The following is a 23793-nucleotide window of genomic DNA, read 5'->3' as shown; positions in this document are numbered from 1 at the left end:
TTACCAAATCGACAGTTATAATACAGATTTATGATCACCTCAACCTCAAAGCAATCCTGATTACAACTCCAAAGGAGTTATTTAAACAATTTCTTAAAGTTGTTATTTTTTGGACTTATTATTTGACTGTTTTAATAATTAAGCTTACTCAAGATTTACTAGAATTAGCCAAAGCAGCAGCAGCTTCTTCTTTGTTCTCCTCCTCTTGCCCATTGTTCAGCCTAGTAAACGTTCAGGCATAGTTCTAGGCACTTGCATCAATGAACAAGATGGAAAGGTCTTCTGTTCTAATACAGGAGACAGAATTAAAGTGAGATAATAATTACTATTATTTCAAAAATCTATAAACACTTCAAAGAAGGTAATATGGTAGAGAGTCATTGGAGTCGGGGCAGACAACTTTAGCAGGGGTGTTCCTATCTGGGAAAGTGCTACTTGACCCAATATCTAAAAAATAAGGAAAGTTCAGTCATGGGACAATTTGGGGGATAATCTGAAAATAATTTTAGGAAGAGATGACTGGGTACACAAAGACCAAGGGACTAGAACAGGTTGAGTAAATGGGGTGTCCTGGCCTAGAGCTGGGGTCTGCACAACCACATATGGCTTCCTTCACTCCCTTTGCTAGCTATTTCTTTGGTAACCCCTACTTCATCCAGGGACCAGTTTTAGGGGGCTTTCTTCCCAGACAGTGACTTGCATGTGCAGCTGTCTGACCCAGCTCTTATCTTAATTGGACCCACTTGATCTCCATGACATCTACCTGCATGAACCTGCCTCCTTCCGACACACACGTGGAAAGTGGGACCTCCTTTCTGTGTCAAGATACTAGTAATTGACAGGAATTCATGGCTCACCAGTGTCCCTGCCACTTGCCCAATACCTAATTTAAAGACACAGTCAGGCTGGCACAGCATGTTTTATTGCCTGGAAGGGAGTGACACATGGAAGATTTTCAGAATCTGACCAGGAAGAGGGCAGACCTGGGGACCCAATTCTCTTGTATGTAATTGGCCTAATAATGGAGAACTGGAAAGGAGTTATCATTCCATAGAAGAACAACTTACAATAAATGTTTAGAACAGGAGCATCCAACCTTTTGGCATCTCTTGGCTGTACTGGAAGAAGAGTTGTCTTGGGCCACATATTAAATACAAAAACACAAAGGAAAACTGATGAGCAAAAAAAAGGTCAGTGTATAATTTTCATGATATCCACCACCACAGGTAAGCAAAAATGTCCTCACACAATAACCTTAATTATGCAGTGCAGTGGTCCTTTCAATAATCTTTTAAAATCATTGATCAAGTCCCAAGTTTATGATCACTAATATAGAAAATGTGTGTATCTAAGTAATAAAATTTAGTATAAAACTTAGTAATATTTTAAGTTAATTTAAAATTTTGTGTTGGGCTGCATTCATAGCCATCCTGGGTCACATGTGGCCCACAGGCCATGGGTTAGGCACTCGCTGTTTAGAAGTCTCTTGTATCCAGACTAAGTGAGAAGAGGATCACATACAATATGTATGTTTCATTTTTGTGCTAATGCATTACTGATCCACTCAGCACGTATGTTGAAGAAACACATGAGCAGAGGCTGAGTCAGTGGAATAGGTGATAGAAAGAAAACCGTGGCCAAGCAAGTATCAGGGTCAGGACAGGCAGAAGGAGAGTTTTCTACCCTCCTGGGCTCCAAATGCTGCATGGTTCTGAAATCCCACAGAACCAGAGACACACCAGCAGAAACTCTATGTGTTCAGCTTTTCTTTTCTATTTTATTTTACTTTACTTTATTTTATTTTATTTTTAATGTATTTTTAATTACAGTGAACATGCAATATTATATTAGTTTCAGTCTACAACATAGTGATTGGATGTTTATATGCCTAATGAAGTGCTCAGCTTTTGTCTTCTGCTCCTCTCAGTGCACGTGCCCTGACGCAGCCTCCAGAGAGACAAAACACTTCTTTGCTATCTGGTGCCTAATTTGCCATCTTTTGAGATACTGCTCCATGTTTTTTGGTGTGAAAACAGAAACCCAGTTGAAACATTACAGCCTAATAATGACTGTGCTCTGCTGCCAGGGTGTGATTCCGACTTTTCGTGTGAAGTTCCTGCTGCGACTGCTGCGGGGACGGCTGGAGGTGGACCTGGACAAGGACAAACTGCTTTTTAAGCACATGTGCTATGAAATGGAGAGGCTGCATAATGGCGGGGATGTCACTTTCCATGATGTCCTAAGGTATGGAAACAGGGGTCCACAGCTCCATGTCACAAAGCTGAACTGAGTTCATAACCCAAAATGCCACATCCACTGTGGTTATAACACAAGGTCACACTCCTCAGGCTCAGAGTGGCATTTCTCATTGAAACTGAATGATGGTGTTCAAGTAAGTACCTCACATGGGAGGGAAAGGGAATATTCACCTGACCTCCCTAGAAGTGTCCCTTACTAAGTATGGAGCTTCTAAAGGGGAGAAGTTAAGGGATCTCAAGGAGCTTGATCCCACCCTTCATTTGTCAAGAAGGAACTGGTCCAGGAAGGACTTGCTCACAGTTATTCACCCTCTGAAGCTAAGCTGGGGCTAAAATTCAGATCTTTTCACTTGTGGGTCTGACAAGAATTTACCTAGGCTGTTCTGCAATGGGTGCCCTGGTACCACATTTTCTAGATATTTGATAAGTACCCAGATAGGACAAAAGGCTGACTGAGGCCTGAGAGGTCTGTATTATATTGCTGTGACTGCTATAACAGAATACCATACACTGATGGTTTAAACAACAAATCTATTGTCTCACAGTTCTAGAGGCGGAAGTTTGAGATTAAGGTGTCTGCAGGGTTGGTTTCTTCTGAGGCCATGAATGAAAATTTGTTCCATTCGTCTTGCTTAGCGTTTTGGGCTTTGCCAGTGATCTTTGGCTTTCCTTGGCTTGTAAAAGCATTACCCCAGTCTCTACCTTCATTTTCACATGGTGTTCTTTCTCTGCCTGTGTGTGTTTGTATCCAAATTTTCACTTCTATATGGACAGCAGTTATATTGGATTAGGGACCCAATCCCATTCCAAGTATGATTTTGTCTGAACTAATTATATCTGTAATGGCCTATTTCCAAATAAGATCACATTCTGAGGTACTGAGAGTACCAAAACATTTTGGGGGGTATGGGGAAAGGAACAATCAGCCCAGCAAAGCTTCTTAATCAGGAGCCGGTACATAATATTTAGAGGATCATGGACATGAAAAGGAAAAGAATTATATCTTTATTTTCAATAATCATTCACTGAACTGTGATAATTTTTTAATGATAAATGCAGGCAACAAACCATAGTAGTATTAACAATACCCGTGACTTTGTCATCAGCAGACATCATAGATATTTTCAAGTCACATTACTACTGTAGCTGATATCTTTAAATATCCTTAATGCTCACCAGTACTTGTAAGTTATAGTAGTCATTTGACCTCAGCTAAATGTTATTATTTAATACAATAATAAACAAGCACTTATGTTACTATATCACTCCTTTTCAAAGAAAATAATTAGAGAACTCTATTTTAATACAACTGGTTTCCCTTGATTAAATATAAGTGGTGACACCATAGAAGTCCTAGAGGAGAACATAGGCAGGAAAATCTCAGATATCTATGCAGCAATATTTTCACCAATATGTGCCCTAGAGCAAGAGATATAAAGGAAAGAATAAACAAATGAGATCTCATAAAATAAAAAGCTTCTGCATGGCTAAAGAAAACAGCATTAAAATTAAAAGAAAACCAACTGTATGAGAAAATACATTTGCATATGATACCTCAGACAAGGGTTTGATTTCCAAAATATATAAAGAACTCACAAAATTCCACTCCAGGAACACGATTCAATAAAAAAAATGGGCAAAGGACTTGAACAATTCTTCAAGGAGGGCATATGGAGGGCCCAGAGACATAAGGATGCTTAGCATCGCTAGCCATCAGAGAGATGTGAATTAAAACCACAATGAGATACCACCTCACACCAGTCAGAATGGCATCATAAACAAATCAACAAACAGGTGTTGGAAAGGTTGTGGAGACAAAGGAATGCTAGTGCACTCTTGGTGGGAATTCAGACTGGTGCAGCCACATGGAAAACAATATGGAATTTCCTCAGAAAACTAAACATGGAACTGCCTTTTGACTCAGAAATACCACTGTTGGGATAATACCTTAATAATCCTGAAACACCAATTTAAAAGAACCTATGTACCCCAATGTTCATAGCAGCACAATTCACAATAGCCAAGTGCTGGAAGCAACCTAAGTGCCCATCAGCAAATAAGTGGATCAAAAAAGTATGGTACATTTCCACAGTGGAATACTATGCAGCAGAAAGAAAGAAAGAAAGAAGAGAGAGAGAGAGAGAGAGAGAAAAGAAGAAAGAAAGAAAGAAAGAAAGAAAGAAAGAAAGAAAGAAAGAAAGAAAGAAAGAAAGAAAGAAAGGAAGGAAGAAAGAGGAAGGAGGGAGGGAGGGAGGGAGGGAGGAAAGGAAGAAAGAAAGAGCTCCTACTCTTTGCAACAGCATGGATGGAATTGGAAAGCATTATGCTAAGTGAAACAAGCCAAGCAGTGAGAGAGAAATACCATATGATCTCATTTATAAGTAGAACCTAATCAACAAAACAAATGAGCAAGCAAAATACAACCAGGGACATTGAAATAAAGAACAAATTGACAGTAATATGAGAGAAGAAGGGAGAGGGATAATAGGGGATAATAGGGGAGTGTCAAGGAACAAGTATGAAGGACACATGGACAAAGCCAAAGGGGGTGGGTTCAAGGGAGGGAATCAGGGATGGGTGGAGAGGTGGGGTGTGGTGGAATGCAAATGGAGACAATTGTATTTGGACAACAATAAAAAATAATTGGTTTCCTTTGAAATAATGTGTATTTTATTTTATACATCTAAATCATTATTCTCAGAAGTGTCTCATGGAATCCACTCCCAAAGGAATTCATGCCATAGAAAAAGTTAAGAACCCTTTACTAGAGTGGTCTCCAAACTTTTTGGTACCAGGGGCCAGTTTCCTGAAAGACAATTTTTCCACAGACTGGGAGTGGGGGTGTGGCTTTATATCCTGCCACTAGATGCAGCTTCATTGTCACCTGCCACTCACTGGTAGGGTTTTGATATAAGTCTGCAAGTAATTGATTTATTATGGTCTCTGTGCAGTCAAACCTCTCTGCTAACAATAATATGTATTTGCAGCTGCTCCCCAATGCTTCAGCTCCACTTCAGCTCCACCTCAGATAATCAAGCATTAGATTCTCATAAGGAGTGCACAACTTAGATCCCTTGCATGCGCAATTCATGGCAGAGTTTGCACTCCTATGAGAATCCAATGCCACACCTAATCTTACAGAGGGTGGAGCTCAGGCACTAAAGAGAGTGATGGGGTGTGGCTATATATACAGATGAGGCTTTGCTCACTCACCACTCACCTTCTGTGTGGCCTGGTTCCTAACAGGCCACAAACCTGCACCTGTACTGGCCCATGGCCCAGGGGTTAGGAACCCCTGCTGTACTAGCACTAGCTATGTTCATCATGCTGCAAATAACTGAAAAGTTAAATGGTGAGTATTTTGTCACAAATGTCAGTAGCATTCAGGTATACAGAAATATACTTATGATTAGAATTTGAAAAAATACTACAACAGGAAGAATCTCAGGGAGTTCTCTTGAGATCTCAATGTTACCTCCTTCTATTCACTTCATCCAAGAACAAGCAAAAAGGCAGAAAACAGTGAGTGAAAAAACGCATGAATAGCAAAGGATGACAACTCTCAGAATATCAGGGAAGATGGCCACGAGATAGGTAGGAGCAGAGTCCACTTCCCCCTGCACACGGGTGAAACACCTAGCCCATCTTCTGAGGAACAGAGCAAACAGCCAGTGGTATCCCAGCATACATGAAGATCGGAGACCAGAAATTGTAGGGGACATTGAAAAATCAGATGGTAAGGAGAGTGCTTCAGGACAATAAGGTCTCTGGGACCAGCTCGGGGACCAGGGTGGCTACAGCCCCAGGCCTGGCACCTGCAGGGTCTGCCATAGGATTCTTGGGAGAGAGCCAGGTCAATGGATCCCTCACATGCCAAACAAGTTTTGAGCAGCAACAGGAAGGACCTGGATGCTTGAAGTTGCAGGGGGTGAATAAGAACAAAGTGGCAAACACACAGCTGAGACTGTGAATGCCAGCTGAGAAGAGTTGGGCTTTGGCAGACCCTGACCCAGATAGACCCCAGTCTAGTTGGAGAGTTAGCCTGTGTGAGAGGCCAGGTGCTTATTTGGAGCAGCAGGCTTGAATAGGAGGAATTTTTCAAAAATAAAGAGAAAAAAGAGGCACTCAGTGGCTGTTTGAGGAATTCTCTGCAGCAGCAGCTTCCCCAGCCTCCTGCGTCCTGAGCCCCACCTGGCCTTGTGATCACACCTGCAGCCCTGGGGACTGCACATGCCTGACCCCCAAGCCTGGCAGCTGCCCATTCCCCCACAACACTAAAGGCCCAGTGTTCAGGCCCACAGCCCCGGGATGGAACCTGACCCCACCAAGGAGAGGCACCTTCCACCTGGACCCTGTGCCCAGGGTTCTGCAGGGCTGACTGGCTCTCTAAGAGGAAGGTGGAGATGCCCCTATAGAGGAGAGTTGCAGGGCTCAGGGAGTAAGTAATCCCCCAAAAGACTTAACTCAGTGGGGGTGCTGAACTACCCAGAAGGGACTCTGAGAGTCCCTAGCATCTAGGACAGCAAAGAGCAAGAAGGTGGTGTGTGAGTTGCCTCTAACTGGTGCGTCTCAAGGACAGGGCAACTGGTGGACTGAAGGCATAGGCTGGGTGCAGAATGGCACTGGAGGCCCAGCAGTGAACTGAGGAACTGGGTTGGAGGCTCAGCAACTGTGAAGACTGCAGCTCAGGAAGGGAGAAAAGTGAAATAAATCCCTCCTCAGCCTACTGCAGCCAAGAAGACCAGCAGAACTGGCTTGGCCAGTTTAAAGCCAGCAGAACGCTCCTTTTATTCTTTAAAATTTCTTTATTCCTTCTTACTTTCTCCTTTCTTTCTGTTTTTATTCCTTCTTCTTTCCTTCCTTTTTTTTAATTCCCACAGGTGAGACAATAAAACCTGGAACTGTGAAAAGACCAGAGTTAGACCCAAAGATGGGTCATCCTAACAACTGGGACAGTGAGACAAATTTCACTTTGCTACTCCAGAACTTGCAAGTTATTGTATATTTGTATTATTATTATTTTTCACTATTCTTACATCTTTTATTTTATTACCATTTTTATATTTCTCTTCTTTCTCTTTAGTCTTCTTCACTTGGTTTGTTAAATTGCATTGTTTGACTGGTTTCCCTTGTTCTCTTGATCATAGTGTATTTTTAATTTTCTGCCTTTCATTTCACTTGTGTTCCAATAGCACACTACTGTACATCCAGTGCTTCCTACTTTTGTTATTCACACCACATAGACTTTGTCATACTATTGCTGCTCCATGACTATTGTAAATAATTGCTGTTCCATACAATTGTAAATACTACACAACACCCCTCCCAGATCTTAACTCACTTCACTGTTTCCAAAACTTTATTACTGTGGTGGTTAACTCTATTCTCTCACACACTATACCTATTTCCTGTCCTTTACTCTCACTTTACCTCATAATCTGACCTCCCACAATCTCACTGCTTTCTAGATCCAACTCACAATCCTTCCCCACCCCTAGCAAGAGTCTTATATTTTTCCACCTTTTCTAAAAAGTGGCTAGTTGGGTGAAATATCATGGTTAACACTATACATAGCCAAATGATCTCCTATTTCTTCTCTACTCGGCTCCTACTGTAAATATCATAAAATACACTCTTACTGTCTTAAACCATTTTGCCTTCCCCTTCCAATTGATCACAAAAAAATAATAAGTGGGAGCTGTGAACACCAGTATACCTACTGAAAGAAGAAACCCACCAACAAAGAAATCACCAACAGATAACAATGGAAGAAGGTGAAGGAGGGAGTGGAAGCCACACTAACATCCACCCATGACTGATCTGAAAATACAACTAAATGGTGGAGAAACTACCCAAAACAAACAACTAAACAGGATCAAGAGAAAAGACTCAAAATGTCATAAACACAGAAGAATCTGCTTCAACACAACCTGTCTACACGTGCACAGCAGAATACAAGAAGTGGTGGATGGAGTGACACTCAGTTAACCAGCAGGAGGGAAAAACCCAACAAAAATAAATACCGAAAGACATACAGAGAGCCAAAATAAACCACAGCCCTAGATCAGCAAACTAAGAAGATCAAGGAGACTGCACCACAGAATCTCACAGGTCTTCTACCACAGAAGTTCACACCAGAAACCAAGGGAGTCAGAACAGATCAATTTAAGAAGCAGAGGCTAATAAGAAGAGTCTCACAAACATTGGGAAGACAAAGAAACAACCCCAAAAATGAAAGGAAAGGAAGAAGGCTCATGAAGAATGCTAAATGAGATAGAGGCAAGCCAACCATCACATACTGATTTCAAAGCAACAGTTATCAGGAAGCTAAATGAGCTCACAGAGAATTACCAGAAACTACAGGAAACTACAATGAACTCACTGCAAACTATATCAACATGAAAAAGGAAATAGAAACTATCAACAAGGGCCAAGAGGAAATGAAGAATACACTTTCTGAACTGAAGAACACAGTAGAAGGAATCAAAGGCAGACCAGATGAAGCAGAGGATTGAATCAGTGAGTTGGAGGACAAATAGAAAAAAACACCCAGGATGAGAGAGGCAAGGAAAAGAGGCTCAGAACGAATTAAGAGGGATTAAGGGAAATGTAGGACAACATGAAACATAATAATATTCATAAAATAGGGATACCAGATGGAGAAAGAGAAGTGCAAGGGATAGAGAAACAGTTGGGAAAAGTAATGATGGAAAACTTCCCTAATTTAATGAGAGAAAAAGTCACAAAAATCCAGGAAACACAGAGAGTTCCAAACAAGAGGCCCACTTCAAGACACATCATAATTAAAATGGCAAAATTTCAAGACAAATCTTAAGGCACCAAAGGAGAAACAGGAAGTAACATACCAGGGAGCCCCAACAAGACTAGCAGCTAACTTCTCAATGGAAATGCTACAGGGCAGAAGGGAATGGCAAGAAATATTCCAAGTAATGAAAACCAGAGGCCTGCAACAAGACTACTTTATCCAGCAGGGCTCTCAATTAAAATGGAAGGCCAAATAAGGAGCTTCCCAAGCAAAGAAGGCTAAGTGAATACACCTCCACCAAACCACTATTGCAAGATATGCCAAAGGGACTGCTTTAAGAACAGGAAGAAAAACAGTGAGAGAGAAAGAGGAACACAGGTATGAAAAAATGGCAATGAATAAGCACCTATTAATAATAATCTTAAACATATATGGATAAATGCCCCAATTAAAAGACATAGAATGGTTGAATGGATAAGAAACCATGACCCACATATATGCTGCTTACAAAAGACCTACCTCAGGACAAAAGACCTACACAGACTGAAAGTGAAGGGCTGGAAACAAACATTTCAAGCAAAAGGACAGGAAAAAAAAAGCCAGGGTAGCAATACTCACATCAGACAAAATAGACTTCAAAAAAAGAGCCATAAAAAGAGACTCAGAAGGTTACTTCATAATACTCAAGGGAAGAATCCATCAAGTGGACATAAACATTGTAAATATATGTGCAACCCCACATAGGAGCAACCAAATGCAAAAAGAAAATCTTGGAGGACTTCAACAAAGATATGGACAACAACACAATTATAATAAGGGATTTCAACATTCCACTGTCAAAAATGGACAGATCTTCCAAACAAAATATCAACAAAGATAGTGTGGCATTGAAAAATGCCCTAGATCATATGGACTTAACTGATATATATATAGAGCCCTTCAGCCTAAAGAAGCTAAATACACATTCTTTTCAAATGCACATGGAATATTTTCAAAGATAGACCACACAATAGGACAAAAAACAAGCCTCAACAAATTCAAGAAAATTGAAATCATACCAAGCATTTTCTCTGACCATAAGAGACTGGACATAGAAACCAACCCCAAAGGAAAAAAAAAAAAAACACTCAAAATCATGGAGATTGAATAGCATGCTATTAAACAATGAATGGGTCAAGAATGAAATTAGGGAAGAAATCAAAAAGTTTCTGGAAACAAATGAAAATTAACTCACAACAACACAAAACTTATGGGACAAAGCAAAGGCAGTCCTGAGAGGGAAGTTCATAGCAATACAGGCCTACCTAAAAACAATAGAAACATCTGAAACAAACAACCTAACCTTATGCCTACAAGAGCTCAAGAAAAACAACAAAGACACCCCAGAGCAAGTAGAAGGAAGGAAATAACCAAGATCAGAGCAGAATTAAATGACATAGAGAATAAAGGCACAATTCTAAGGATCAATAAATCCAGGAGCTGGGTCTTTGAAAAAAATAAACACAATCATCAAGCCTTTAAGCAGATTCATCAAGAAAGAGAGAAGACCCAAATAAACACAATCAGAAATCAAAGAGGAGGGATTACAACTGATACCACAGAAATACAAAGGATTCTAAGAAATTACTATGAAGAACTGTATGCCAAGAAATTTGAAACCTAGGTGAAATGGACAAATTTCTAGAAAAATATAATCTTCCAAAACTGAATGAAAGAGAAGCAGAAAGCCTGAACAGACCAATAGCAGCTGATGAAATTGAAACAGTAATCAAAAATCTTCCAACACCAAAAGTCTTTGACCAGAGGGTTTCACAGGGGAATTATACAAAGCATTTAAGGATGATCTAACACCCCTCCTTCACAGATTTTCAAAAAAATTCAGGAAGATGGAAGATTCCCAAACTGTTTTTATGAAGCCAACATCATCCTAATCCAAAAACCAGATAAAGACATAACAAAGGAAGAAAACTTCAGGCCAATATAGCTAATGAGCATACACACTAAAATCGTCAACAAAATATTGGAAAACCACAGCCAGCAACACATTAAAAAGATCATACATGATGGTCAAGTGGGATTCATCCCAGGGATGCAAGGATGGTACAATATTTTCAAGTCAGTAAATGTAATACATCACATAACAAAATGAAAGACAGAAATCAGATTATCATAACAATAGGTGAGGGAACAGCATTTGATAAGGTACAGTAGCAATTTATGATAAAACACTTAGCAAAGTGGGAATCAAGGGAGCATTCCTCAACATAATAAAGGCCATATATGAGAGACTTACAGCCAACATCATACTCAATGGGCAAAAACTTAGAGCTTTCCCACTAAGATCAGGAACAAGACAAGGATGCCTGCTTTCACCACTCCTATTCAACATAGCATTGGAAGTCCTAGCCACAGCAGTCAGACAAGAAAAAGAAATAAAAGGCATCCAAATCAGAAAGGAGAATGCAAAACTGTCTTTGTTTGCAGGTGACTTGATAGTATACATTGAAAAATCCTATAGACTCCACCAAATAACTACTCAACCTAATAGGTGAATTTGGCAAAACAGAGAGATTTAAAGTCAATATTCAGAAAGCAAAGGAATTTCTGTACACCAACAATGAAATATTAGAAACAGATATCAGGAAAAAAAAACATTTGATACAGCAACAAGAAAAAAACTACCTAGGAATAAACCTAACCAAGGAGATAAAAGACCTGTACTCAGAAAACTATACAACACTGAAGAAAGAAATTAAGGAAGACACAAACAAATGGAAGAAGCATGTACCATGCTCATGAATTAGAAGCATTAATATCATCAAAGTGTCCATTCTACCCAAAGCAATTTCTAGACTCAATGCAGTCCCTATTAAAGTACCAATGACATATTTCACAGATATAGAACAAACATTTCAGAAATTTATATGGAACCATAAATGACCCGTAATAGCTGCAGCAATTTTGAGAAAGAACAAAGTGGGAGGGATCACAACACCAGATATTAAACTGAATTATAAGGCCACTGTAATCAAAACAGCCTGGTACTGGCATAAGAATCAACACATAGACCAATGGAACACAACAGGGAGCCCAGAAATAAACCCAAGTCTCTATGGTCAATTAATATTCAACAAAGGGGGCAACAACATAAAAGGGAGTAAAAATAACCTCTTCAACAACTGGTATTAGGAGATTTGGACAGCTACGTGCAAAAAAATGAAACTCAAGCACCAACTTACACCATACACAAAAATAAATTCAAGGTGGATGAAAGACTTAAATATAAGCTGTACACTATAAAAGTCCTAGAGGAAAACATTAGCAGGAAAATCTGACATTCCACGCAGTAGCATCTTCATGGATATGTCCCCTAAAGTAAGGGACATAAAGGAAAGAATAAACAAATGGGACCTCATCAAAGTAAAAGCTTCTACATGGCTAAAGAAAACAGCACTAAAATGAAAAGAGAACCAACTATATGGGAAAGCATATTTGCCAATGATACCTCAGACAAGGGCTTGATCTGGAAAATATATAAAGAACTCACATGACTCCACTCCTGGAAGACAAAAAATCCAATTAAAAAATGGGCAAAGGACTTGAACAGACACTTCTCTAAGGAGGACATACAGAAGGCCCAGAGACACATGAAAAGATGTTTTGCAACACCAGCCATCAGAGAGATGCAAATTAAAACCACAATGAGATAGTTCACCCTGGTCAGAATGGCCATCATAAACAAATCAACAAACAAGTGTTGGAGAGGATGTGGACAAAAGGGAACCCTACTGCATTGTTGGTGGGAATGCAGACTGGAGCAGTCACTATGGAAAACAGTATGGAATTTCCTCAGAAAACTAAAAGTGGAACTGCCTTTTGACCCAGCAATTCCACTGCTGGGATTATACCCTTAGAGCCCTGAAACACCAATCCAAAAGAACCTATGCACCCCAATGTTTGTAGCAGCACAATTTATAATAGCCCAGTGCTAGAAGCAACCTAAGTGCCCATCAGTAAATGAGTGGATCAAAAAAGTATAGTACATTTACACAATGTGATTCTATGCAGCAGAGAGAAAGAAGGAGCTCCTACCCTTTGCAACAGTGTAGATGGAACTGGAGAGCATTATGCTAAATGAAATAAGCCAGGAGATGAAGGAAAAATACTATATGATCTCACCTTTAACTGGAACATAATCAACAAAAGAAAAAAGCAAACAAAATATACCCATAGACATTGAAATTGAGAACAATCTAACAATAGCCAGAAGGGAGGGGGGAGGGTATAATGGGGGGAAGTGTTTTCAGGATTTACTACAAAGGACACATGGACAAGGCCAAGGTGGAAGGTGGATGCAAAAGATGGAGGTGGGTTTGGCTGGGGTCAGGGGAGGGGAGTGGAGGCGGGGAAATTCAGACAACTGTAATTGAACAACAATAAAATAATTAAAAGAATATAAAAGAATATGACAGTCTTTTCTTCTAGTGACAAATATATTTAGGCTGAAAATGAGGCATATAGCATACCACTGTCATTAATAATTAATATTCAGCCTCTTTGGAACTCAGTGTGCATCTGATAAAATAAAACAGGCAAAGTCAATGGTGCCATCGTTGGCCCCTTCCTCTCCCCCTAGCCCAGTGTATGATGAAAATGGTTCAGCAATGACCAGGTTTTTAATGAGGCAGGGAAGAAAGAGAAAATGACTTTTCCTCCATGGTGAGAAAAATCTTAGCAAAGAAGAGGCCATTGTACCAGTGCTGTAAGGGGAGGGGCCTCTCAAGTGCCTCCATGCTATGATTGGGGCCAGAAGATGGAACTGAGGTCCCACCCTGTCCAGACAAAGGTGGAGGAATAACTGGGATCCTACAACTGTACCAGGAAGCACTAAGCTGCCAGAAGAAGCTGCATATTCCTTTGGTTGTGGACCCCTTAGCCTAAACACATGAATTGCCTTATTGCCCAGGAGCCCCATGCAACACATTAGCTGTGTTGGTTTCATTTACCACTGTCTAGGCCTACTGTGCCAAGGACTGAATGGGAGTGAATGTTTCATCCTGGCTTTGCATCCATCAGTATTAATGAGGAATATCCAAGGGGACAGATGAGATAGATTGAGAGGGAAATGGGTGGAGGCAGATGCATGACCAACATCCAAGCATATTAGCCATTACCAATTGGAGCTCCATGTGAAAAAAGTACAGAGAGAGCAGTTTTCCTTCTACAGTGAAAGTTCCAGAGTCTTAAGCAGCTGATTATTAGGGCATACCCTAAATTTTTTGATCTATAGACACTTTTATAGCACTTACTTTTATAAGCACCCCACAAATATCAACATGCTTAATCATTTAATAAAATAGGTAGCATGACTGTCCCATTTTACAGATGAGAGAAGAGACACAGCAAGGTGACATAACTAGCCCAAGCCATCTAGTTAGTTGAGGTGGCATCAGAATGCTATTTGGTTGGATTGAATTATGTCATCTCTGGATTTTGAGATTTCTAAGAGTCTAAATTCCAGGTAAATCAGAGCTGCAATAGCTGTTACATTTCCCCCACCAGCATGCTCTCCTACCGGTCAGTTGACATCCGAAAGAGTTTGCAGTTGGAGGAACTGCTTGCCAGGGAGCAGCTGGAGTACACCATTGAGGAGGAAGTGGCCAAGCAGACCATCCGCATGTGGCTGAAAAAGTGCTTAAAGCGCATCAGAGCCGTGAGTGGACCAGAAGCATCTGGGGTTTTATTTTCCTCCTCAAGGGTTTCATGAACAAGGGGATTAGATCCTTCTGTGAGTAGTCTTATATCTCTTCAACTATGTCAACTTCATCCACTTATGATGATCAGATGATGAGTTAAACCTTTACTCCAAATTTAGTTGTACCCTCTTGAGCAAAATCCATAAATTTACATTAATCACATTTTTATAATACAGAGTGAATTTTTAAGAAGCAGTTTATTGAAAGTAAAATATTTATGCTGTTTATTTATTAAACTCAGCTGTTTAAACTGCCAGAAATCTCTACATATTGACTGGCAATTGAATTTACAAAACTACCTTTAAGTTATTCCTAAAAATTCCAATCTATTATTGATAATTTTGTGTGGTCTTTAATTAAAGACCATCTTTTATGAGAGTTTAAGTATCTGTTTTCTGTTTCCTGAACTATAAGTTTATAAGATTCTCCAACTCATAAATCAATGAACATTTACTGTGTTTGTATACACTGTTTACAGTAGGCATTTCTATTGGGTAATTAATTTTATGAATGCTTTTGACTTATGCTTTACACATGGGTAAAAAAATCAAATTAATACTAAACATTTATACATAACAGACTTTTAAAATCCTGTTCTCAGAATACCAACTGCAGAAACATATCTTTCCATTTGACAAGAAAAGGGCCCTACAGAAACAAAACACCACAATCTCCTATAGCCAGGCAGCTGTCACAGCTGTTCCATGGCAGCTCTGCTAGTTCCAGGGATAGAATCTGCCTTCTAGAGGCCCTGAGGGGGCTCAGGGAGTGCTGGCCTACCACTAGACTGCCATGGCCCCAGTGTGCGCCAAGACAGATCGGCCTGCTGGACTGGCCTGTTCCAGTCCAGAACCAAGATAAGAATGAGTTTCACTTTTCCACCCAAGGCTCTCTGCCCCTTACAACTTAGAAGAAAGGGGTGATCCACATTGGCTTGATGAGCATAGAATGAGAAGGAGGGAAAAACAGACTGCCAACAACATTAATCATTTAAAAATTCTATTTTAAATAAAATACAAGCTACTATCCATGAACATTACCCCAATTGTTATGCATATGAAAATGTAAGGAGTAAGCAATTTCTAAGTTTCCAAGACTTTCTTTATAGCAGTGTGATAGTTATCAGGGAAATCAGTTAAGGCCCCTTATTTGAAAGTTCCTAAGAGGTCACCAAGCCTACAGGGTCTTTGGAGAAGAAAGAAGAAAATATGACTTGACTGGTAGGAGCAGGGGGATGTTGTCCTGATTTTTCCATTCCTGAAAGAACAATCATATTTCCATAGAAACAGCAGCAGTCATGCAGCATCATTCACAGCCTGAGAGAGAGCCAACAACAGGAGTTGAGCCGGTTTCTGAATCCTCCCAGTATTGAGACCACTCAGCCCAGTGAAGACATGAACGCCAACAGTCAGGATAATAATATGCAACCTGAGGTATGGGTATGAGATGTCCTTCATTCAAGGATATTCTGAGCGTTTTTTAAAAGTAAGATAAATTGGTGTTGTTCACATAGCCATTTCAAACAAAGTAACAAAATATCTAACAAGAAGTTTTTACATTAAAAACAATTGGAACATGATGATCCAGATTGTATATGTATCTTTGCTGTCCCTGAATTATTTCAAAAGATTCTAATTTGTATGGCTATTCAAATTATATTAATGCCCTGGATTTAATAATTCTATTGACTTTTTTTGTCTAAACAGTTAATATCACCACTGTAAGGACTTAATTTGAGTAGCTATATTATATGATTTAGGAGACATGGTTTGCCTGAAATTCTGCCCTAAATGTTTTCTCCTACCAAGTCATACACACTTGCAATAAAATCAGTGAAAATGTTTGAAAGTGGCCTTCAACCTCCTTAAATAGACACATTGAGGATTTGTTCTGCCTCAGATGGGCATGAGAAGAGCATGTGGAATTTGGGGACATTGACTTGAGGGCTTTCTGTTTAGTAGGGCACAGCATATTTTCATTTCCAAATTCAATCTTCATATCCATAAAAAAAACACAGAGAGTCACCAGTGTCCTGGAGAGCCTTGTGCTATGAGAAGCAGCTGGCAGTAGGTCCTGCACTTTGTGAGGATGCATTTATGGATTGGATAAAGATGAGCCCCCTGGCAGGATTAGGCTTCCTACTGTATAGTAACATGGTCAGGGGCCAGCAATAAATACTGAAGCCTCAGGCTTCATGGCCCAATGGGATGCTCCAAGGAACCCTTTCTTATAGCCTAGATTTGAGTGGATTTCATGGTATTGACCCTCCAGCCTGTAGGAATTATCTGTCACTGATTACAGGGACTTGTTCAGGGGACAGCCAACAAAGAGGGACTGGGAGGCTTCTAAAGTGGCCCTGCCACCTATGTGCCCTGAGAATAGCTGTCAGTGCCTCAATGTGTGAGGCTGAGATAAGATCAGATAGTCAGATGGGGCTAATGAACCAGGGAAAGTAATGATTACAGAGTTCTCTGGTTTTAGGTTAAAAAAAAATACCCAAAACACCAAGAGGGGATATTGAAGCAGTGTGAAAACCAATACGCTGATAAGAGAGGATGAAGTGATGGTGAACTAGAGAGTGGGGAAGTGTGTGGAGAGTCTCAGCATTTTCCTTTGACTTTACTTTTAATTGGTATAAGTGTCAATGCCCTCCAGGGCCCATCACAGCTCAGTCTGCAGAGAATTTTCTTCTTGAAGGTCCAGGCATTGACCTCCAGGTTGGTGAGAGTGTGCTTTCCCCAAACCAGGCAGTCCCTGCTGCTGTGCCTCCCTTCCTGAATGCCACCATCCTCGGTCTAGTTAATGGCTACCATGTGTGGAGGGAATGTGGCCATGGGGTGGAGTATTCTTGGAAGGGTGTCCAAGAAAGGACACTGCCTAGAGAGTCACACCTCGTTTCTTTACCATGTTCAGTGTTCCATGTTCTCATTTTCCTTGACTCCTTTTTATCCATTTTCACTTTTCCTTTCCCCATTGTGGACATGATGTATCTATATTTTTCCCACTTCTTTTTTGTCATGTTTTCTTTTTTTTTTCAATTACAGCTTACATTCAATATTATTCTATATTAGTTTCAGGTGTACAACATAGTGGTTAAACAGTTATGTACTTTGCAGAGTGGTTCCCCAATATTTCAAGTACCCACCTGGTGCCATGCATAGTTAGTTCAGTATTACTGACTATTTTTCCTATACTCTACTTTACATCCCAGTGACTATTTTGTAACTACCAGTTAGTGCTTCTTAATCTCTTTACCGTTTTCACCCATTCCCCTAAGCTCCCTTCCATACAGTCTGTTCTCTGTATCTATGAATCTGTTTCTGTTTTGCTTGTTTATTTTGTTCTTTCAATACCACATACAAGTACAATTATATCATATTTGTCTGACTTAGTTCATATAGCATAATACCCTCTAGTCCATCCATGCTGTTGCAAAAGATAAGATTTCATTTATTTTTATGGCCAAGTAGAATTTTGTTGTGTAAATGTGCCACAACTCTTTTTACCCTTTTGTCTATTGATAAGCATGTTTTCTTCCTTTCTTAAAATTAAAAAGAGGGTTCAGGCTAGTGTAGACAAAAAGCAGGAGAGAAGAGCATTAAGAAAATAACTGCCTTCTTCTTCCCCATGCAGACAAGCAGCCAGCAGCAGCTTCTGAGCCCCACTCTGTCAGACAGAGGAGTGAGTCGGCAAGATGCAGCAGATGCTGGGAAACCCCAAAGGAAGTTTGGGCAATGGCGTCTGCCCTCTGGTATGTGTGTCACTCCCTTTCCCCATTGACTGAGGCATTTTAAAAGTATTGTCACTCTGTGTGTTTGGAATCTTGGATTTCAAAATACAGGTCTGCATCTACAGTTATTTATAGACATAAAAATATATCTCCTTATCAAAAACATTTTCACCAAAATAACTTCTCTCAATAGAACTATATTGGCCCTTATTTCAGTTACCATGGTTAGAAGGCAGTGATTTACAAAAAGACGTATCATAGCCAAAATCTAAAAGAAAAAAAAAGAAAATATTTCCAAGAGCTTCCTGTGTGCATTCAAAGCATTTACGAATAGGCCAAACTTATTTAATCTAAGAAGGAGTGTGCAGATATGATCATTCAGAAAATGCTACAGTTCTCAAAGAAGGAACAAAACTTAAATGCTATGATATGGTATATGATATATGATACATTAGTGCTATATTACTTTACTGTATACCAGTCAGTATAAGTGCATTGAGTGTGTTCCTCACTTAATCTTCACAATCATATTCTTTTCCACATTCAGTGGGAGAATCTTTTTTCCAGGGGAACATGGGGTTTTGAAAAGCCAGGGCCATCCTACTAACGGCAATCAGGAGTGGAGGGGGAGCAATGATCTGCACAACCCACTACCCTTCATGCTTGGTTTTCTCTATAAATAGCTGAGTCCACAATAAAATAGGGGCTTCCTAAGGCTCTTCAATTGTGCTCCTTCTTCAGCTTAATCCAAGTGAGAAGGTAGACGATACTGCAAATTCTTCTGTTCCACAAAGCAGAAAACAGTATAACTTAGATTTTGAGAGTAAAAGCTGTTTGGTGGACCTTAATACCAAAAAGGAAAATATCTTATTTCATATCTAAGAGTTTATTATTTAGGGATCAGAGAGAACCTAGCTTCCACCTGGTAAAGCAAAACTGGGGTGATGGGAAACAAGATTGAGTACCTGGTGGGGCCATGCTATGAAAAGCTTTAAATTACAGGCTGAATGCTTTCAGCTTCATCTCATAGGCTCTTAGGAATCAGTAAAAGTTTCTGAGCAAGACATGGTATTTGGAATTTGTGCTTTAGGAAGAGTGACTTGGCAGCAGAATAGAGAGTGAATTTTCTACCGCTGAGCATGGAGACAAGATAGGAGCCAAAGGCTCTTATAATAGTCTGGGCATGAGACAATGACATGGCCAATACTTGTGGCAGTGGTCCAGATACTGATGAGACAAGTAGAGAGATGACCCAGGGAAAATGCACAGTCCTTGGTGTTCATATAAATGGATAACAAAAAGTATGCTGTAAGCCCTGGCTGGCATAGCTCAGTGGATTGAGCATGGGCTGCGAACCAAAGTGTCACAGGTTCGATTCCCAGTCAGGGTACATGCCTGGGTTGCAGGCCATGACCCCCAGCAACCTCACATTGATGTTTCTCTCTCTCTCTCTCTCTCTTTCTCCCTCCCTTCCCTCTCTGAAAATAAATAAATAAAATTTTCCAAAAAAAAAAGTATGTTGTCAAAAGTATTTCCAATGACCCACCCTTAAGTGGCCCCAATGTCAGAAATGGTGATAACTAAAGAAACATGCTACTGGGGATATGCTTAGTATGAAGAGACAAAGGGCAAGAAAAATTGTATTTTGAGGGAGCATCAACAATGTACTAGGTGCTATGCTATGCGTTTTCTTCTTTTTTATCCTTTTTTCTCTTTTCCCTTTTTATTTTACTTTTTATTTAAAAAGTATATATTTAAAGTGCACAATGTGATGGTTTATCATATGCATTGTGAAAAGATTACTGCAGTTAACATATAAGCATCAGCTCACATAGTTACCATCTTTTCCTGTGTGGCAAGAACACTTAAGATCTACTCTACCAGCAAATTTCAAGTATTCAGTACAGTATTATTAACTATGCTGAACTTAATTCATTTTACATAACTGCAATATTGTACCCTTTGATCATCTTCTCATTTTCCATATTTCCCAACCCTGGTAACCATCATTCCACTCTCTCTGCTTCTGTGAATTTTGATATTTTTTAGATTACACATATAAGTGAGATCATATAGTATTTTTCTTTCTGTATGTGGCTTATTTTACTTAGCATAATGTCCTTCATATTTATATATGTTTTGTGAATTGCAGGATTCCTTCTTTCTTAAGCTTGAATATTTTGTTGTATATATACATACCACAATTTCTTTAACCATTTATCCATTAAAGGACACTTAGTTTGTTTCCATACCTTGACTATTGTAACTCCACAATAAACATGGGAGTACAGATATCTCTTCGAGATAATTACTTTATTTCCTTCAAATGTATATACACAAAAGCAGGAATCCTGGATCATATGGTAGTTCTGCTATGCATTTTCCTTAGGTCATCTCATTTAATCTACTTTAATTTTCACAATAGTTCAATGAGGAAATTTGCATTCTCTTCATTTACAATTGAAGACATGGATTTTGAGACATGAACTTGCCATAGACTATATCAACAGGTCACAGAAAGGGGATTCAAAACCATGATGTTACCATCATGCCAAAGCTCATCCCAAAGCTATGAGTCTTTATATACACTGCTTTAGTCAGATTCATGGACTGGAAAGGCAAATTCCCTGAGCAAATACTAAATATGTCCCAAAATCATTCCTTCCTCATTGATGGTATACTTCAATTCATTTTTACAAAAAAAATTATTTACCCACATAATTATTTCCATTCTTTCTGCATTCTTTTTTCTCCCCTCATTGTCAATTATACTGTCCTTTTTCCTTCTTTTTTCTTTATGCGTATAATACTAATGAGCACTGACTCTCACATATTTCTGTGACACTTATATCTGCCCAAATTGGAACTTCTGTTGATTATTTTTTTAATTTTTGTAATTATCTCAAAGTGCAAGGAGGTAAGCTGCATCTTTTTTCAAATGGTATTACTAGCTGTCCATGAACATAATTTTAAAGTCTATTATGAATGTAAAGAATTGAACGCTGATAGGGTTTCATATTCAACATCTGTGAATAGAACTTGTTCACCAAAAGCATTATATGAGAATGTCATGGTTTTTCAGGAATGACTTGCTCAAGAGTAAAATAACATGTGCTGACAAGACTTTTGTTAATTCCTCAGCCCCAAAACCCATAAGCCACTCAGTGTCTTCAGTCAACTTACGGTTTGGAGGGCGGACCACAATGAAATCTGTAGTGTGCAAAATGAACCCCATGACTGATGCAGCTTCCTGTGGTTCTGAAGTTAAGAAGTGGTGGACCCGGCAGCTGACTGTGGAGAGCGATGAAAGTGGAGATGACCTTCTGGATATTTAGGTGGAAATCAATGCAGACTTCAGTCTAATGGTGAAAACTGTTTTTAAATATTTTCCTCCATTGTCCAGCCAGCAATCCAATTAATACATAGCTGAATTCCAATTTGTCCTCCATATAAAGGCATAAAAACTGGTTATTACCATGTGTTCAAGAAAATGTGCATAATGGCAGTATTAGTAATATTAGAAACTATACTAACATCAGATGTAGATTGTTCAGAAATTCCATGTATTCTATCTATGTAAGCTAAAGTATATATTCAATGTGCTCTTATGTATTATTACCACCCTGAGAGAGTGCTAAGCCCAAAGTGGCTATTATTTATGGTATAGGAGCTATAGATTTAGTTTATATTTTCCCAATTCCACTAGAAAATTTATTGTGGAAGAATACATTATTTACAATTGATCTGAAAAGGTCAGCACTGAACTCATGCTAAAATGATAGTAGTTTTACCAACTACAGATTCTGAATTTTAAAAAGTATATTCTTTGTCTCATATTATTTTTTTAAAATATACACAAGATATTTAGAGATTAGAACAAGTCCATTTTTGTCTTCAGTTGCTCTAATGAAATTGATGCTTGCTTCCAAGAGAAGTGCATGCAGGTATCAGGGAAAGAAATTGACCCAAGGAGCTAACTGATTTGAAACAAATCTTATGGAAATCACTTAAGAGACATAGTTAAGTTGTTGAATTTCTTTTTTTTTAAGATTTATTTATTTACTTTTAAAGAGAGTGGAAGGGAGGGAGAAATAGAGGGTAGAAACACCAATGTGTGAGAAATACATCAATCAGTTGCCTTTAGCATGCTCCCAACTGGGGACCTGGCCTGCAACCTGGGCATATGGCCTGACCAGGAATCGAACTGGTGACCTTTCAGTTTGCAGGTAGGTGCTCAATCCACTGAGCCATACCAGCCAGGGCAAGATGTTGAATTTCTTAAAAAGTATTTCAATAATTGAGTCTAGAAAAAAGAATAAAACAATTCAGTTTTAAATTTTTTTGGCATGCATGATGCTATCATTGGCTTTACTTTTTACCTAAGGATGTCTATTGTGCCATAAATCAACAAATACGTTATGAGTTGATCCCAACACATCATCACTGTCTTTAATTACAAATGACTCCCTTGCTACCAGAATGTCCTGTGGAAATAATGCTACTCTGCAAAATCTTCCTCTGAACTCACAGTTTAAGTATCCCAAAACCCAACTGCTTTTGTATTCTATGAGAAAATTAAAATGCAAAGTGATTATAAAATACTGTTGGTAATTTTATACCAACTCAGCTAATGCTGAGTCAACCTAATAGAAGTGTTTTTGGACCTTTACCTACATTACTCTTGATTGAAGATTTGCTGTTTAGATTATTTCTTTTAATGGAGTGATTATCTAAGTATCCTATGGGCATTCACCCCACCTCAGTTGCTTTATGATTTATTTTTCTTTGTATAGCATTCTTAAAATAGCCAAATATCACATTCTTTCTGTATAACAATTGTAACATTGTGGTGATAGTCTATTGTTTATATGATTAATTGTGCTTATAAGATAATGGGTGATTAAAGTCAGTGCAGCTGAAAGGAAAACATTTGGTTTTATGTTCATTCAGGGTTCACTTTTGTACATAATAAAATGTAATAAGTTCTGACTTTGTAAAATGATTTGCTCTGAGTTGATCATTGCTAACCCCTTTTCTTGTGCATGAGGGGAGAGAACTGGTGTAGGGCCACTAGATTGCTGGCACATTGCAAACTCTGTATTTGAATATTCTGTCTATAATTAGTTGGCAAGAGCTCTGTCCCTGGTATTCACTTCAGCTCATCTCCTAAGCCAGAATGTGCCTTTCACATTTGTGCCCATAAGTCTGAGTGGATACCTTGTATCTTCCAAACCTGTAACAAAGCAGAAAATGATCTTATATGACCAGGGCGCAGGTCTTTAC

General features: G+C 39.1%; 1 protein-coding gene across 6 annotated transcripts in view; it reads left to right on the top strand.

Annotated features, from left to right (window-relative positions):
- The window catches only part of NALCN (sodium leak channel, non-selective), a 367092-nt gene extending 343582 nt beyond the window's left edge, over positions 1–23510 (top strand). For 3 of the 6 annotated variants that reach the window (XM_036011432.1, XM_028526407.2, XM_036011431.1), the window contains 5 exons: positions 2087–2244; positions 14587–14737; positions 16064–16213; positions 18414–18531; positions 21652–23510. In XM_036011432.1, the coding sequence (XP_035867325.1) occupies positions 2087–2244; positions 14587–14737; positions 16064–16213; positions 18414–18531; positions 21652–21845 (771 nt within the window). In that variant the 3' untranslated portion in view covers positions 21846–23510. The remainder of the gene's footprint in view (positions 1–2086; positions 2245–14586; positions 14738–16063; positions 16214–18413; positions 18532–21651) is intronic. The other 3 variants (XM_028526412.1, XM_036011430.1, XM_036011429.1) reach the window with 2 other exon arrangements.
- The last annotated feature ends 283 nt before the right edge of the window (positions 23511–23793 follow it).

This window comes from Phyllostomus discolor, chromosome 11 (assembly GCF_004126475.2).
Source record: "Phyllostomus discolor isolate MPI-MPIP mPhyDis1 chromosome 11, mPhyDis1.pri.v3, whole genome shotgun sequence".
Taxonomy (NCBI): Eukaryota; Metazoa; Chordata; class Mammalia; order Chiroptera; family Phyllostomidae; genus Phyllostomus; species Phyllostomus discolor.
Note: the sequence above shows the minus strand (reverse complement) of the source record. Positions and strands in the feature narration are given on the sequence as shown.